The 15,950-nt window shown below is 44.3% G+C and overlaps 1 protein-coding gene across 4 annotated transcripts in view; it reads right to left on the reverse strand.

Annotated features, from left to right (window-relative positions):
- RNF216 (ring finger protein 216) overlaps positions 1-15,950 on the reverse strand; it is an 853,926-nt gene that overhangs the window by 734,987 nt on the left and 102,989 nt on the right. For all 4 annotated transcript variants that reach the window (XM_078665045.1, XM_078665046.1, XM_078665043.1 and 1 more), the window contains one exon: positions 4,693-5,457. In XM_078665045.1, coding sequence (XP_078521171.1) covers positions 4,693-5,457 — 765 coding nt within the window. The remainder of the gene's footprint in view (positions 1-4,692; positions 5,458-15,950) is intronic.

Raw genomic sequence — 15,950 nt, forward strand, 5'->3', positions numbered from 1 at the left:
ATTGGGAATACGAGGAATAACGTTGTTGGTATCCTTTTCTATTTGAATAACCCTTGCCTTTCGCTCCTCGGAATGGCACCATACGGTATTGAAGCGTGCCTAAGGACCTGGCTGTTTCCGTGTCCTTCTTGATATCCTGTAAGGCATCATCTATGTGCTTTCCAAAAAGCATATCACCATCAAAAGGCAAATCCAATATTTTGTTTTGCACTTCAGGGCGACACCAGGTAGCCCAAAGCCAGCCCTGTCTCTTGAGGACAGCCGAACCTGCTAAAGCTCTAAAAGCCGTTGTGGCGATGTCCATGGCGCAGTCAATTATTTCCGCGGAAGATCACTCTCCTTTTAATATCTTCCTTGCATCCACCTTAACACTCTCCGGTAACGGGTCTACAAACGGAGACATATCGCACCACATTTGGCGATCGTATCGTCCTAAAATTGCAAGTGCATTGGAGGCACGAACCAGGAGGCTTGACATTGACGAGAATCTTTTGCCGACATTGTCCAGGCGTCTACCCTCTTTATCCGGTGGAGAGGCCAGAGGAGCCGAAGGGTTCTTAGACTTCCTCTGTGCCGCCTGGGAGATCACAGAGTCCGGCTTTAGTTGACCAACTAGGCACGCTGGACTATCATCAGTACTTTTTCTCCAGCCGCGGTAGGACTGGAATGACGGTTGCTGGAGACTGCATGACCTTCACTCCCTCAGACCAAACATGCTCTATGATGGGAATAGAGCGGATGGATTTTCTGTATGGCTCTTTGAAATCATAAAGAAAGCAGTCCGATTGAACCGTTGGAACTGGCAGGCCAAACGGTTTTGAAGCCCTTTCCATGAGGTTATGGAAACCACCGATGTCAGCTGGTGGTGAATCTACCGGATCCGGTGAAGGTGAAGGTGGATCCGGGATAATGAACTTGTTCCATTCTCTATTCGGATCCGGGACCTCTGTCACATTTCCTCCATCATCTGAGGAATCGTCATCATTGTCCCCATACACTTGCCCTGATGTTAATCCTTGTCGATCCTCCGCAGGTTCTTGATCTCTTGGCTAAACCTCAGATGAAGTGGAAGGTGGCAATGGTGGAGGGGGCGTCTGAATGGTTTCAGGAGTTTGGGAATGAAACCTTCTTCTGTAGTCCATTAACATCATTTGCAGGTCAGTTATCAGAGCAGAGGGTATCGAAACCATACCCTGTTGAGATTGCTCTTGAATTCTTTCTCTGGGAGGAGGCGGACGCACTTCTTCGTAGTAGCCTTCTGAATCAGAATCCTGGTATTTTACGTGGAGCTGCGATGGACTGTAAGCATCTCCATAAGGACCATCGTCGTCATAATCATCTTCCTCCTCTGAAAACTCCTCCTCTAAAAGCAAGGCAGGAGGCAAGGGTGTCAGTCTTCGTGGGGACGTCATATCCGGTGTTATCTGGCGTCTTCTTATTGAAATTCTTACTTTTTGCACCGTCGACGAGATCGTCGTCGCCGATGGGGTAGTCGACGATTTCGCCATCGACAGAGCCAAAACCATTGTCGACGGAGGCAAAATCGTTGACGGCATCGTCGACTAGCTCGTCGTCAGAATCAAAGCAGACGTCGTCATTGCCGTCGTCGACGTTGTCTTTGCCATCGTTGACACCACCGTCGGCGTCATCCTCGTCGAGGATATTAATCTCGTCGACGATGAAGAGAGTGATCGTCCAGTCGTCGAGGCTGTCGTCGTCGCCGGTCCTGTTGACGAGGCAGAAACGGGTGATTAAAGGATTTTCGCCGTTGACGTACCTGAAGATGTCACCGTCGACGAGAGGGTTTTCTTGTCAGACTTCGAATCCTGAGGTAGGGAACTAGGTCTTTTAAAACCTTTTGGTTTCCCAGTAGGTGGAGAGATAACAGAAGGCTCTTGTGACCCCTTCTGAGAAGAAACCACCTCAGAAATCAATCCCACTTTCTCATTTGCACCTCGGTGAGGAGATTTTCGGGGACTAGACCTACAAGACCTATCAGAGGCCTTTTGAGAGGTCTTAGAAGGAGGCTCAGCAGATGTTGAAGGGGAAGAACTACCCCTCTTTTTAGATCTTCTTGAAGAGGAAGCCGAAGAGGAATCTTCACTGTCACTGGTAATGACCTCCTTTCTAAACTTCATCTTTTGCAGCCATGTCAGAAGTCTTCCTTCTCTGTCCCTCAATGTTTTAGTAGATTAGGTCCTGCAAATCTTACATTCCGTAGCTTTGTGGTCCGGGTACAAGCAATAAATACAATCTGTATGCTTGACATCCACATACAGACGCTTCATTGAGCAGGTAGCACAAGCCTTGAACAAGGCTTTCTTCTCTTTATCCAACATCTTTGTAGAAAATTAAGGTTGTTTTGATACTGTAGAAAGAAAATTGAGCAGACCTCAGAGGAGACTCCCTTAGCACAACGTGCAGTAGAAAATCTGAGGCTGAGGCTCTCTCAGGAAGGTTCTATGGGGTGAGGCTATTGTTGTTGCAACTTTTTTGGTCTCTTTTACAAAAAGAGGCGGATAGGCTACAAAATGAGATGAGGCCTAGGCTTCTCTTTTGTACCTACTGCTATGGTATTTTCTATTTACCGAGGCTCCCATTCCGACGACGGGGAATGATACAAAGCATGGGAATCTAAGAAAGTTCCAATACTGGGGCAACTAACACCCACCGTCATAGAATTTGCTCTGCCCAGTTAATCTGTGTGTCTAAGCCACATGGAATAGCAAACTTATCTGCATCTCTCCAGTCTGTTATGGCTTCGGAGAGGAGGACCCTGCTCTCCTCAGGGAACCATGGCAGCACTTACACAACTGTTTTCCACAGAAAGTGGGAATAATGGCCCAATAAGCATGTGGTTTTCCACTGACTGCAATGCAAGGCTGGCCGAAGAAAAAAAAATTCTTGCCCCAACTGTCCAGCCTCTTGGATTCCTGGTCTGGGGGAGGGGCAGAGAATGCACCATAGGAAGTTGCGGCATGGACCACCAAGCTCTCTGGGGTGGGTGAGCTGGGAGGGTAGTGAGGAAGTCTGGGTAGCCTGGGGCAAAGCAGTGGCGGCAGGAGATCGTCTTGTTCACTGGAGTCCCTGTGCTGGGTTTGAAGCAGGTTCCCAGAAGGAAGTCCGTGAGGGCTTCGTTGAATGAGAGCAAGGATTCTGAAGAGGAAGCCGCCGGTTGTAGCAGCTTGGTCAAGAGGGTAATCCTGACCGTCACTGTGGTGAGCTGAAGGTCAAGGACATTAGCTGCTCTACACACCACCATTGCATAAGATGCACCCTCCTCCATGGCCTCGGTAGTAGGAGAAAACATGACAGTGTCCAGGGAGGTATACAGACCACTGAGCTCATCCAATTCCTCATACCAGTCAATTTCCTCATAAGGTTAGTCTTCTAAAGGGCCCAGCGACCCCTCTCAATCATCCCAATGCTAGCCATCCAGGAAAAGTTTAGGATAGACACTGGTAAGAATCGTCAAGAATCAGAATAGGGGCGGGGGGGGCGGCGGGGGGTACCGGGAGCATCGGCGTCAGAACCAGTAATGGGGAAGGTCGTAGTGGTACGACCAAAGCCAGTATGGATCCATCTCCGGATCCATGGGGGGTGGGGAGTGTAGATTGGCACTGGAGCTGCCAGCACATAACCACATAGGTCCCCCCTGACAACTAAGGCGCGACGTAGGGGTCAAGCAGCTCAAAAATAAGGCACATGACCGGATAAAACTCCTTTAGTTGAACAGGGGTCCACCTGCCTCCCAGAAAAGCGGGGAGACAAAGTCGGCCAAAGTACAGGTTCCAGAGAACAAGGCTTTGAGCGGTGATGTTCTTTTGTCGTACCTGCCGACAGATGGGGAGAAATTGAAGCAAACTTCGATTTCTTGTGTTTTTCTGTGTCTCTTAGCTGAATACCCCGACAACACTGACTGGGGTGAAGAAGACCTGGAACTCTTGGGGTGATACCGGGACCTTACTCTCGAGCATGACTATGTTCTCCGAGGAGTCGGGCATGGCGTCTAATGCCGGGCCACGATCACCTTTAGTGACCATTCCCACAAAGCCCTCATGCCATGGCCCGGCAGTCGCAGCATGACTTGGGGAGTCATGGTCGCCCCCAGCACCATAGGCAGACCAAATGGGGGTCAGTCACAGACATTGCGTGATGACAAGCGCCACGCGGCTTGAACCCCGAAGTCTTACTAGAAGACATTCCTACACACCAAAAAGTGGTCGACAAAAGGTCGAAAAATACAATTAAAAAGTGACAGATTGTGGTTCTTTTCACATATCAGCACTTGACTGGCACAAAAACTAAAGAACGGACGTCAGCGTGCCGAGGTCGCGCCTATAGGTGATGCAGACGTCACATTTGGCGTGGACGATGCAAACATTCACTGAGCCAACTGACGTCACCTACTGGCATAAAGGGGTATTGCTCAAATAAAAATCTTCCAGATCCAGTCAGATGCCTGGGAAATTCAAAGAGAAGGAATCTGCCGCTAGATGTCTATCAGATAAGGCCTCAAATGCAGACAAATAAAACAGAACATTTGTTCGGAAAACTTAGTACCTCAATGCAAATTTTAATATTGACCATTTCATTTACACAGTGTTACAACCATAACATTTATGTAGTAAAAAAGGAGCTAAAACATGCATTCTCATTTGCCTTGGTGACTCAGAGAGGTAGAACACCTACCGTTTCTTTAACTAGTAGTGAAATCTGCTCCTTATCAGGCACATTGGCAACTTCTTCACCATTTGGGGATTCAGGTTCATGTGGTGCTTGATCAGGGAAGGCTGGACCAGGCTGTTCATTTTCTAGTCCTTCTGGATTTAAGCCTTGTTCTTCTTGGGGAAAAGTAAACAGTGATAAAGCAGGGCCTAATGGGACATTATGGAGTGGGTCCGGTTGCAAAAATGGTGAGATAATTTCAGGGAACAGCCTTTTTACAACCCCTTGTTTCACCTCTTGTTCTTGCTTGGGATAAGTATGATCACTAACAATATCTGGCTCAAGGACACGAGGCTGGAGATGAGAAGGAAGACGGAGCCAGCTGTTGTCTGCTACAATCTGTTCTTCCCTAGCACCAGTTTGTTCTAGTTCTGGATTTGCTATTGGCTGGTTGGGGATGTAATTACTAAGTTCCAATGGGACGTCAGCTTTTTCCAGTTTAATGATGTCATTCAGGACGTGATTTTGTCTGTCTATATGTACAGGTGGGAAGAAACTTGGCTTAGCTTTAAAAATGTGTTCCCTATTTCCCAGTCGAAGATTGGATTGCCCTGCAAGTTGGTGATCCTGGTCTTTGCTTGTCCCAGCACCATCCTCTGTTGGATGAATTGGCCTCCTGTGCACAGGTAAGAGCTTTCGAGGATCTTCTCCTTCCTTAGACTTGATAGAATTACGCCACAGTGCTGCAGGTTTGATGACGTTTGGTCGTAAGGCTTTCTGTTTATGCACCTGAAAATGAAAATAAATTACAATCAGTCACAGTTGGAGTGGCAGATTTTGCTATGATATATACATCTTTGATCTAACATTCTCTATTGTAAACCAAGTGGTCCATTTCATGTTACATGTTTAGGCCTGGCGTTAGTCAACACATTTTGATTTTACTACAAGGATATAAACAACCTAAATACAAGGGTTTTCAACTAGCCCTCTCCATCCAATAGCCTGTTGTGCTTTTCTCTTCCACCAGTTATAGCACACAGCATGGGGCACAGGATCAACCCACTTCAGTTACTGGGTAACTACTGCGAGTGATGGCACTCTGTTCTTTTACAAAAGTGCATATAAGCACACATACTAGTTTGTTTCAGTACTAGGGACTACTTTGACAATGTATTCTTTTTATTGCTTATAGCCATTTAAAAAAAAAAATGGTGCAGGTTCAGCAGTATCCAGAACAATGATGTTTTACAAAAACAATGGCTAACAAAACAAGCACTGACCAGTCCAGAAGGCAGGTAACCCCAAACCTACTAGCTTTGTCAAAGCTTGCCCTTATCCTTCATAGTCAAGCCCTGATGTGTGCTTGTATGACCCAGGAGAACAGCCTTCTTGCAAGAGATTAAAACTTAGGCCATGAAAGTATTCTTCAATTTTGAATTGTATAACAAGATAAGTATGAACATTTCTTTTTAAAGCACCCAATGTAAAATGATACGCGTATCTCTTGAGTAGAAGACGGCTTCAAAGTCCATGATTTTAACTGTGCAAAAGCCATCAAATTACCCCCTGCAGATTTTAACACCATAAATTTCGGAAAGAAGGTAAAGAGTACAAACATAACTAAATTACCAAAGGGTCTTAAGGCTTAAACTGTTAACTAAAACGATCTATTCATATAGGATTTAACACTAGAGGGCATATACACACAGTTCTAAAACTGCTTGACATTTGAGATGGTTTTAAAACCTATTATTAATCATACCCAATTCAAATCCACGTTATTTTCTTCCCTTCTTAAGATGTGCATTGTCATAATAGAAAATAAAAATATATACGGTTTCTGAATATATAAAAATAGGAAAATTGTTTATCTTGTGCATATATCAAAATGCATATTCTGTATATAAAGGATAACTCAAAAATAGTAATTAGTTAAAAAAAGGCATCTTTTGAGCTTTCAAAAACAGAGGTTAAATAAAAAGCTTAAAAAAAATTCCCATTAGTTTTTCTAGTTAAGCAATTACTGCCAAGGTTGCTAAAGGATTGTTTTAGTATTTTTATGACTGACTATTTAAATTCACACAACAACGTTATTTATTTATAACAAACAGACAAAACCCTGAATTCAGTAAAGAGTACAATTTGTAGATTGCCATACATTAACTTTATTACCCATTATTCTAAAAATAAAACATATCGGACAATGTTGACATCTACAAATATACTTTATTCATTTATATGAATGAAGGCAATATTTAACTTTCATTTTATCCTTCAATTACAATATCACTCAGTATTCAGTGTCTGAGAACAACCCTAAAAACAAGCAAGGAAATCCTTTTTCACAATATATCATCATCACTCATTTGCATGTAAATTATGATTTGGTTCCCAAAGTGAACTAAAAGTAAAATTTTGAAACTAAGGTAAACATGCAAGTTGACAGAACGGCCATTTGTCTCTATAGCAAACACTGTGATTAAGTGAGTTTTTGGGAAGTTTGGCAGTCATATTGAGACTACAATATCACTACTGAAATTACAAATGATATTTCATAAGAGACCATCCTGCAAAAGTGATATTTTCATTGGTCCAGGCCCCGGATAAATAGGTTGCTACAGATTTTGCGCACTATCGCACATTTCTGATTAGCAACACAGGTCTCATTAATCTAGCAATGTGTTGATTCTAGAGAAGCAAGCTTTTCCTGCCCATAATGTTTATTGTACTACAGCATACGTCACAAAGCATAATAGACCAGAGACATGGCAAAGAAGTCCTAATCAAATTGGAGACTAGGGTTGCTCTGCAGTCTTACTACTCGAAGGTGACTTCTAACAAGTCTATGTTCTTAACCTAATTTTTCCAGTACTGATCTATCAACCAGACCTGAGAAGATGACTCATGGGTTACTAAAGGGAAGGTGAGCTGACAAACTTAATACAGAGACATAATAAGCTCACAAATATTTCAATTAATTAAAGGTTCAATTTAAAATTAATTTAATAGTACTCTAGCATTTTAGTATGCTCTACATTTAAAATATATGCAATTAATTTACATTAATATTTAAGAAAAACGTTTGCTATTTTTTTCTCTACATTTACCATAAAGAGATCACATAATCCGGTCGAGATGTTTATAGAGGACTATAGGGGCAATTCATGTTGATTTTGAAACAATGTTTATAACGCGTCATAATAAATTAGTGAAAATTTGTATGCAATTTAAAATTAGCTTTATATATGTATTTTAAATGTAGAATTAAAAACCTACTTGAGCACAACTAACTTAATTTTGAATTAAGGCTTTAATTCATTTAAATGAAAAAATACTTTTCTCGACTTTAAATTAAAAAATAAATTTACACATAGTAAAGAAAATGGCTTTATTATGCATTAATTAAAAGGGTTGTATAGAATTTATTAAATGGAGTTTAATTATATTTTGATAACAATGTTACATTAAGTAATACATTCAAAAATTTGAGGCAGAGGCTGTTTTCTAGGGCCGGTTTCGGTCGATTTTGTTACAGAGGGCCAATATTGCCCGCCCCGGTAGCATAAACTGCCCCACAAGAACCCAAAACCCCCACCCACCCTAGCAACCCACCGGGTAAATGCCAGGTGCCCGCTAGGGTGAGTCCGGCCCGGAGTAAAATAGGGACAAGGTTTCCTTTAGAAATTCTATTAAAAGACTGTCAGCAAAGGGCTGTAGCTTAGGTCTTCCTAAGACACACAAACTATGGACGGCATGCAGAACAAATCAAACATTCATCCCCAGTCAAGAGATCTGGGTTAAATCCACTGTTCTTTTGCTCACAATGCCACCCCAGTTTAGACCCAGCCATATGCAAATCAGCCTTGACCCTGCTCCTCATGGGAACAGTCAACCGAATTGCTAAGCCAGGTCTTCCCTAGACCAGAAACAAGCATCCTGGGACTGGTTTCAGGGTATCGCCCCTCATCATCTAGACTAGATTGAATCTAGGGGTAGAGTGAGTCCGGGCGCACTACCTTTTGGTGGACAGTAGGAGTGAGAAGTAGAACTGCACTGTTGTTGTTCAAGGTGAGGATTGTTTGCAGGAAAGGTCTGCCCTTTTGCATGCCTGTCTTAGATTGCTGTATCAGGAAGGCTGATGACCAACAGGTGCAGAGAGCTTGCATCTCATTGTGCCAATGCCTTGTGTATTCCTGTTTGGAGCTAGCCCCATGCTACCTGCTGTGAGAATTGTCAATCTGCATAAAGCCTGTCTGGACAGCAGCCTGGATATAGCACTGAAAAAAAACATTGACAAACCAGTTCTGAAGCATAGGGCAGGAGATCAACATCTGCTGTCTGGTAAATGTGTATAAAAGTATTTTTCAAAACACCCGCTTTGCTACAGTATCAAGTTCTCCTTGACAAAGGGAGGGAGTGCTGCACAGAATACTTTAAGACAGTCTGTGCAACCAAGGCTGGTGTCTGTCTAGCAGCAATTCTTCCAGAGGTGAAGGGGGCTGGTGTCTGTCTAGCAGCAATTTTTCCAGATGTGAAGGGACAGCCATTGAAGTGTGCATGTTCTGCTGGAGGAGTGGCTGGTCTGCCTATAGAGCATACAAGTCATTTTGCTTACCTGCTGAGAGAGAAAATGAGGGTGCCTGGCCCTGCAGGAGGAGAGACAGTCCAATTTGTTTCTGCTGTCAGGAGGCCAAATACACCTTCAAGGTGGTCCTTCTATATGTTAAGGGCTCTATGGTGCCACAATGCTACCTGGCAGAATGGTCATCAGATACCTAGTTGTTTGGTATCCTAGCCTTCTGGGATCCTGTCCTTGAGCAAGAGATTGTGGCAGCATTGATCTTAAGAGCCATAGACCTCTGGTAATATGGATATGTGCTTGCATGAGGACACTTTTGCTCTACCACAGTTTGGGAACCCCCCCCCCCCACACACACACACCCGCAATATATGTATATATTCAGCTTCGCCTTCAGGTCGCAACTCGGTGCTGCGGCTCGCAAGTGTGATCTCGCGTTTAACTGGTTCAACGCCCAAAAGAAACGTCACGCACACTGGAGAGATTATCAATGAGTTTATTTCATAAGCAACCACAACCAACAAACTGCCCAACACATTTCGGCCCCTGGCCTCAGTCTTTAAAACAAAACAAAAAATTATTTTAGCGTGGATTTGCAGATCCGTCCGTGAGTCTGCGGCAAAATTGAAAATAAAAAAATGATTTTTAACCGCAGTGGGGCCAGCTTCAAGCAGAGTCCCAAGATGGCTGCCAACACTTCCTGGTTGAAGTGTTGGCAGGCAATCAAATTTTAGTAGGATTGGCGAGTTCACTACAAGGACTCGAATCCCCAGATATCTATAATTTTTCAGTTAGATATCTCAAACTACTGAACGGATTTACACCAAATCACAAAAAGTACACTTTGTGGACCAACATCTAGCTTATCTGACAAATTTGGTGTAACTCCGTTCAGCAATTCAGGCTGTAGTCATGTACAAAAAATGAAAAAGCCCTATAGACATAACATGGGGAAAACGCATTGTGGGACCCCTCTTATTTCTCGGCCCCCGCCTGATGGATCACCCCAAATTTTCAACACAGCAGCTGAAGCAAAAAGGGGAAGTTTTGTGAAATGTTCGTAGAGATTCGTCAAGCGGGCCAAAGTTATTAGCAAAACAAACAATTTTGCAATGAAAACTTTGGTCCTAACTATAACTACCTACTGACGACTGGCAGAAGGTATTACATACATACATTCATACGTACGTTTAGCAAAGCAGTCAAGAATTTTGCGCACTCTCACTATCTAGCTTTCTGCCAAATTTGGTGTTATTCCATTCAATGGTTTGGGCTGTAGTCATGTTCAGAAAATACAATATCTCCATAGACATAGAATAGGGAAAAGGGTTTTGGGACCCCCCACCCCCTTTTTCTCGACCCCCACTTGGTGGATCAACCTGAAAGCTTCAATATAGCAGCTGAGCCAACCACAGTACACGTTTTGAACATTTAGTAAAGATTCATCAAGCAATGCCAAAGATATTGGCAAAAGAAAAAATAATTCTTCCTATGAAAAATAAAGTTCTAACTATAACTACCCAATGGCTACTGCCAGTATGGGGGGGGGGGGGGGCGGCGCCACTGCCAGTTGCAGAGAAAAGAAAGAGAGAAAAAAAGAGAAGAGAGAGAGAGAGAAAAGAGAAAAAGAGAAAGAAAAAGAGAAAAGAGAAAAAGAGAAAGAAAAAGAGAAAAGAGAAAAAGAGAAAAGAGAAAGAAAAAGAGAAAGAGAAAGAGAAAGAGAAAGAGAAAGAGAAAGAGAAAGAAAAAGAGCACGAGAGAGAAAGAGCGAAGAGAGATGAGAGCGACCATATATACATACCTACACACAAATATACATACACACACACGCGAAAAAACAAAGGGACATTACATTTTGGTTCAGATTTTACACACACAAAACTATAGAAATCCAGCTGTTCGAGTTATTAAAAGTAACGATAACTCGTGCACAAAGGTAACTAGAACTTGCATCCTGGCCATGCGCAGGGTCCTCATCAAAATTTTATTGTAAATACAACAGTGATATTATCAATGATGTCATACAAAGTGTCATGAGTGATGTAATAACTGGGGTAATAAGCAGTGCATGGAGAGGGCGTGAGTTATAGTTACCTTAGGTTGTGAGTTATAGTTATCTTAGGGCACGAGTTATAGTTACTTCAAATAACAAACTAGAACATTTAAATTTCTATGGTTTTGTGTGTGTGTAAAGTCTGAACCCAACTATAACGTCCCTGTAACCTTTGTTTTTTAGTGAATTTCTAGTTTTTTTTTTTAATTTCCCAACTATAACATCTGTCACTTTCTAGTCTAGATTTTTTTTTTTAACGTTAATTAAAATGCCCATCACAATTTATTGCGGGGGAGGGAGAGCAGGAAGAAGGGCTTTGCACAGTTTTTCCCCTACCCAAGCTTGCTGCTCCCGCTCCCTCATCCTCCTTGCCATCCATTGTCCAGGTTCATGCCCCTGCTCCCTCATTACAGCCCTGTGTGCCAGTTGTTCTCCCACTGCCCTTCCCGCCTGCCATGAACTGCCAGCTTGCTGCCCCATCCATCTCCTCCCTACCTTCTATTGTCAGAGTCCATGCACAAGCCCACTTCCTCCTGCCCTGCATGGTCCAATGTGATGCCACTGCCCACCATTTAGCTTGATGTCCCTGCCCACTTCCCCTGCACTCCGTTGTCCAATTCTATGCCCCATTATTGCCCTCCTGCTTAAACCTATGTGCTTAGCGTGCTGCCCCTACGCTCCATTGCACCTGCTACTGCCACCTTCTGCCCTCTGCGTCTGCTATATTCCCATGGCTTCCCTTGCCTGCCCATAATGGTTGGTTTGTTGGCCATGCAACCTTTCTCCCTGCCCTCCATGGTCCATTGTGTTGCCACTTTCCCTCCGGCCTGCCCATCATGGTCAACTGGTTGCCTCTGCACAACCCTCCCTGACCGCAATTATCGGAGTCCGTGGCCCTGACATCTGCCTCCCCACAGCATTCTAATTAACAATTAGACTACTAACATTCTATATATTAGAAAAATGTGGAACACTTGAAGTCATCTTGATGTAATCAAAGCTGTAATACCTAAAGCATTTCCTTTAGAAATGATAAAAACTAGAGGCTCTTATTCCAATACAAATTATGGTTAGTGTTGTATATTACTAAAATGAGGGCATTTTTTCTGAGTTCTCAAATAGCGAAAAAGATCTTTTAAATTATTTGCTAACTTGATGTTTTTTAACCAGTTGATCACTTGATTATATTTTGCGTTATGGCCACAGCCGCAGACTTTGCAACTGGGAAACCAGGTCCTTGTTTCAGCGTCAGCTCGACATCCTGTGATTCTGGGCAAATCACTTAATCTCCCCATGCCTAAAGCCCAAAAGAAATGTGGCCTAGTGTAATGTAACTAATGCTCATGTAAACCACTCCAATACCTTCAGTTCAAGTCTGCGCTATATAAAACTGGAAAAAAAAAAAAAAAAATAAGTTTTGTACACATATCATTGGGTTATACTTGGGCTACATTTGAGCTCTTCTCTCTTTGATGGCCATCCTGGGGGGACTAATTTGTTATGAAGCTCCCTAATCTCCTCATGTACTGCAGTATCCTCAGTAGAAAATGCTTGCACTTTTCCACTTTGATTCCATCAAGATGGCAGTCAGAGTTGCATAAATTTAGAATGTAAGCACTCTAGTTGCACATCAGAACCTTGTAGTAAACTGCTGATCACCAGGGAGTTAACTGGCTGGCTGCTGCTGGTGTTGAAAGTGCATGTTTCAGTCTACATGTCAGAATATTAGAACTTGGCGGTTTTATAATTAATAGCTTCTTCTAGTCGTGTTTTTTCTCAGGGTATACAAGCGCTTAATAAATGTTATTAACATAACAATAGATGTTTTCGCATAGTTTCTTTGCAAACCACTCTTTTCCATAATGAACTGCAAATATAATGCCCAATCTATTTAGTGTGTGTGTATACTATATATATATATTCATATTCACTAAAAAAACATAGGTTTCAGGCACGTTATAGTTAGGAATTAGCATTTAAAAAACCTTAGAAATTCACTGAAAAAACCATAGGTTTCAGGGGCGTTCTAGTTAGCTGGACATTTCACTCGTACAAAACCATTGAAATTCCCCCGTTATAGTTAGTTCAGCTAACTATACTCGCGCGCCGGCAATGCACTACTGGTGACGTCACATATTACATCACTCATGACATGGTCAGTGACATAACTCATGAATTTCAAAGGTTTTTAAAATAATTTCTAAATATGCCTACAGAGATAGGACATGTTAAGAAAGAAGAGAAAAAGCAGAGTAAGAAAAAAAGGAAATGCAGAAAGAAGCACCAGAAGTCCTCAAAGACGAAGAAAAGTACAGAAGAAGGAAAACGTGCAGAAAGAACAAACAGAAGAGCAGAAAGAAGCCTTATTGCAAAATCATTCTGTACCCTCAATTTTTTTTCAGACGGATACTGGTGGTAACGGAGTCTGACTAACCGGTCCTAGAGCCAGTGCTATGTTAAAAGACACTTAAAATACAGTGAAAACACCTACATACACTAGGGAACACTATGCGTTGGGGTCCCCCTGTGATTAGCAGGACCTCCTCTAAGCCCCTAGTATATAATAGGGCAGGGGGATTAAAACTACCTCTTAAAACGCGCCACAGGGCGTGTTTGGACAAGTCATCTCAGGCCCGTCCCCTCCCTTCATCACTGTCCAAACACGCTCTGTGGCCATTTTAAGTTGGGAGATTAAGCCCCATTGAATCCAGAGGGTCCCTAGGGTCCAACTAGCCCACTAGGTACCTCCAGTAATCGCCTCGTAGCTGCGTTGCAGAGAAGTATAAAAAGTGCCACGGCCTGGACCACCTCTGCAACGCAGCGGCGCTTACTGGAAGCAATTGTTGTGCTAGTTAGCCCCCAGGGGCACTCAGGATTTAAGGGGAATTATTTCCCCAACTTAAAACGTGCCACAGGGAGTGTTTGCACACGTCACGTCAGGCCCCATCCCCTCCCTTCCCCACTGTGTAAACACGCACTGTGGCAGTTAGGAGAATACGTCCCCTTGAATCATGAGGGTCCCTAGGGGAAAATTACCTAACTAGGTACCTCCAGTAAGCGCCATTGCAGAGAGGTGTAAAAAGGGGCACGGCCTGCACCACCTCTCTGCAACGCAGTCCAGTGGCACTTACTGAAAGCACCTGGTGGGCTAGTTGGCCCCCAGGGTCCCTCAGGATTGAAGGGGAATTATTTCTCCAACTTAAAACGCGCCACAGGGCGTGTTTGCACACGTCACCTCACGCCCCGTCCCCTCACCACTGTGTAAACGCGGCCTGTGGCCATTCTAAATTGAGAGATTAAATCCCCTTGAATCCTAAAGGTCCCTAGGCTCAAACTAGCCCACTAGGTACCTCCAGTAAGCGCCAAAGAGCTGCGTTGCAGAGAGCTGTAAAAAGGGGCGTGGCCTCTGAACACCTGTCTGCAACGCAGCTCCCTGGCACATACTGGAGATACCGGTTGGGCTAATTGGCCCTCTGGGACCCTCCGTATTGAAAGAGAATTAATTCCCTAACTTACAACTCACCACAGGCGCATTTGCACAATGGCGAAGGAAGGGGGCATGGCCTGAGGTGACATGTCTGCAAACACGCCCTGTGGAGCGTTTTAAGTTGGAGAATTAATTCCTCCTCAATCCTGAGGGTCCCTGGGAGCCAACTAGCCCACCAGGTACCTCACGTATGCGCCAGAGAGCTGCGTGGCAGAGATGTGTTCAGAGGCCACGCCCTTTTTTACAACACTCTGCAACACAGCTCCATGGCGCTTACTGGAGTTACCTAGTGGGCTAGTTGGCCCCCAGGGACCCTCAGGATTGAAGAGGTATTAATTCCTCAACTTAAAACGTGCCTCAGGGCATGTTTGCAGACATGTCACCACAGGCCCCGCCCCCTCCCTTCACCACTGTGCAAACGCACCCCGTGGTGCGTTTAAAGTTGGGGGATAAACTCCCCTTGAATACTGAGGGTCCCTGGGGTGCAACTAGCCCACCAGCTACCTCCATTAAGCGCCACAGAGTTGTGTTGCAGAGAGGTGTAAAAAGGGGCGTGGCCTCATAACACCTCTGCAACGCAGCCCCCTGGCACATACTGGAGGTTCCTGGTGGGCTAGTTTGGCCCCAAGGACCCCCCAGTCCTCTAGGGGAATTCGTTCCCCATCTGCAAACGTGCCAGGGGCGTGTTTGCAGACTGCAGGTTTTTTTTTTTTTTTTTTTTTAAGAAGGGGGGCTGTGTAGCCCCCCCCTTCTTTTTCTAATTTTTTAGCTCTGGGGACCCCATCCCCCAGGGCCTGCCCCCTAATTTATTTATTAAATTGAAAAATTCAGGAAGGGGAGCGCGTGGCCCTCCTCCAGAGGCCATAATCAGCCCCGAAGACCTTATCCCCCGGGGCATGGCCCTTTTTTTTTTTTAATCTTTATCATATGGAGGGGGGCTGCCTTGCCCCCTTCCTTAGGCCATTTATCGCCCCGGTGAACCAATCCCCCAGGGGCCGGCCTGTGTTTATTCATTTTTTCTATATACATTTTTTACATTATGGGGAGGGGGGCCTCGTGGCCCCTCCCTCCCGGGCCACTAATAGCCCCGGGGACCCCATTCCCCGGGGCTGGCCCTCTCCGTTGGGGACCGTGGGGGGGAGGGGTCCCCAATCCCCCCA

The sequence above is a fragment of the Lissotriton helveticus genome, chromosome 10 (assembly GCF_964261635.1).
Source record: "Lissotriton helveticus chromosome 10, aLisHel1.1, whole genome shotgun sequence".
Taxonomy (NCBI): domain Eukaryota; kingdom Metazoa; phylum Chordata; class Amphibia; order Caudata; family Salamandridae; genus Lissotriton; species Lissotriton helveticus.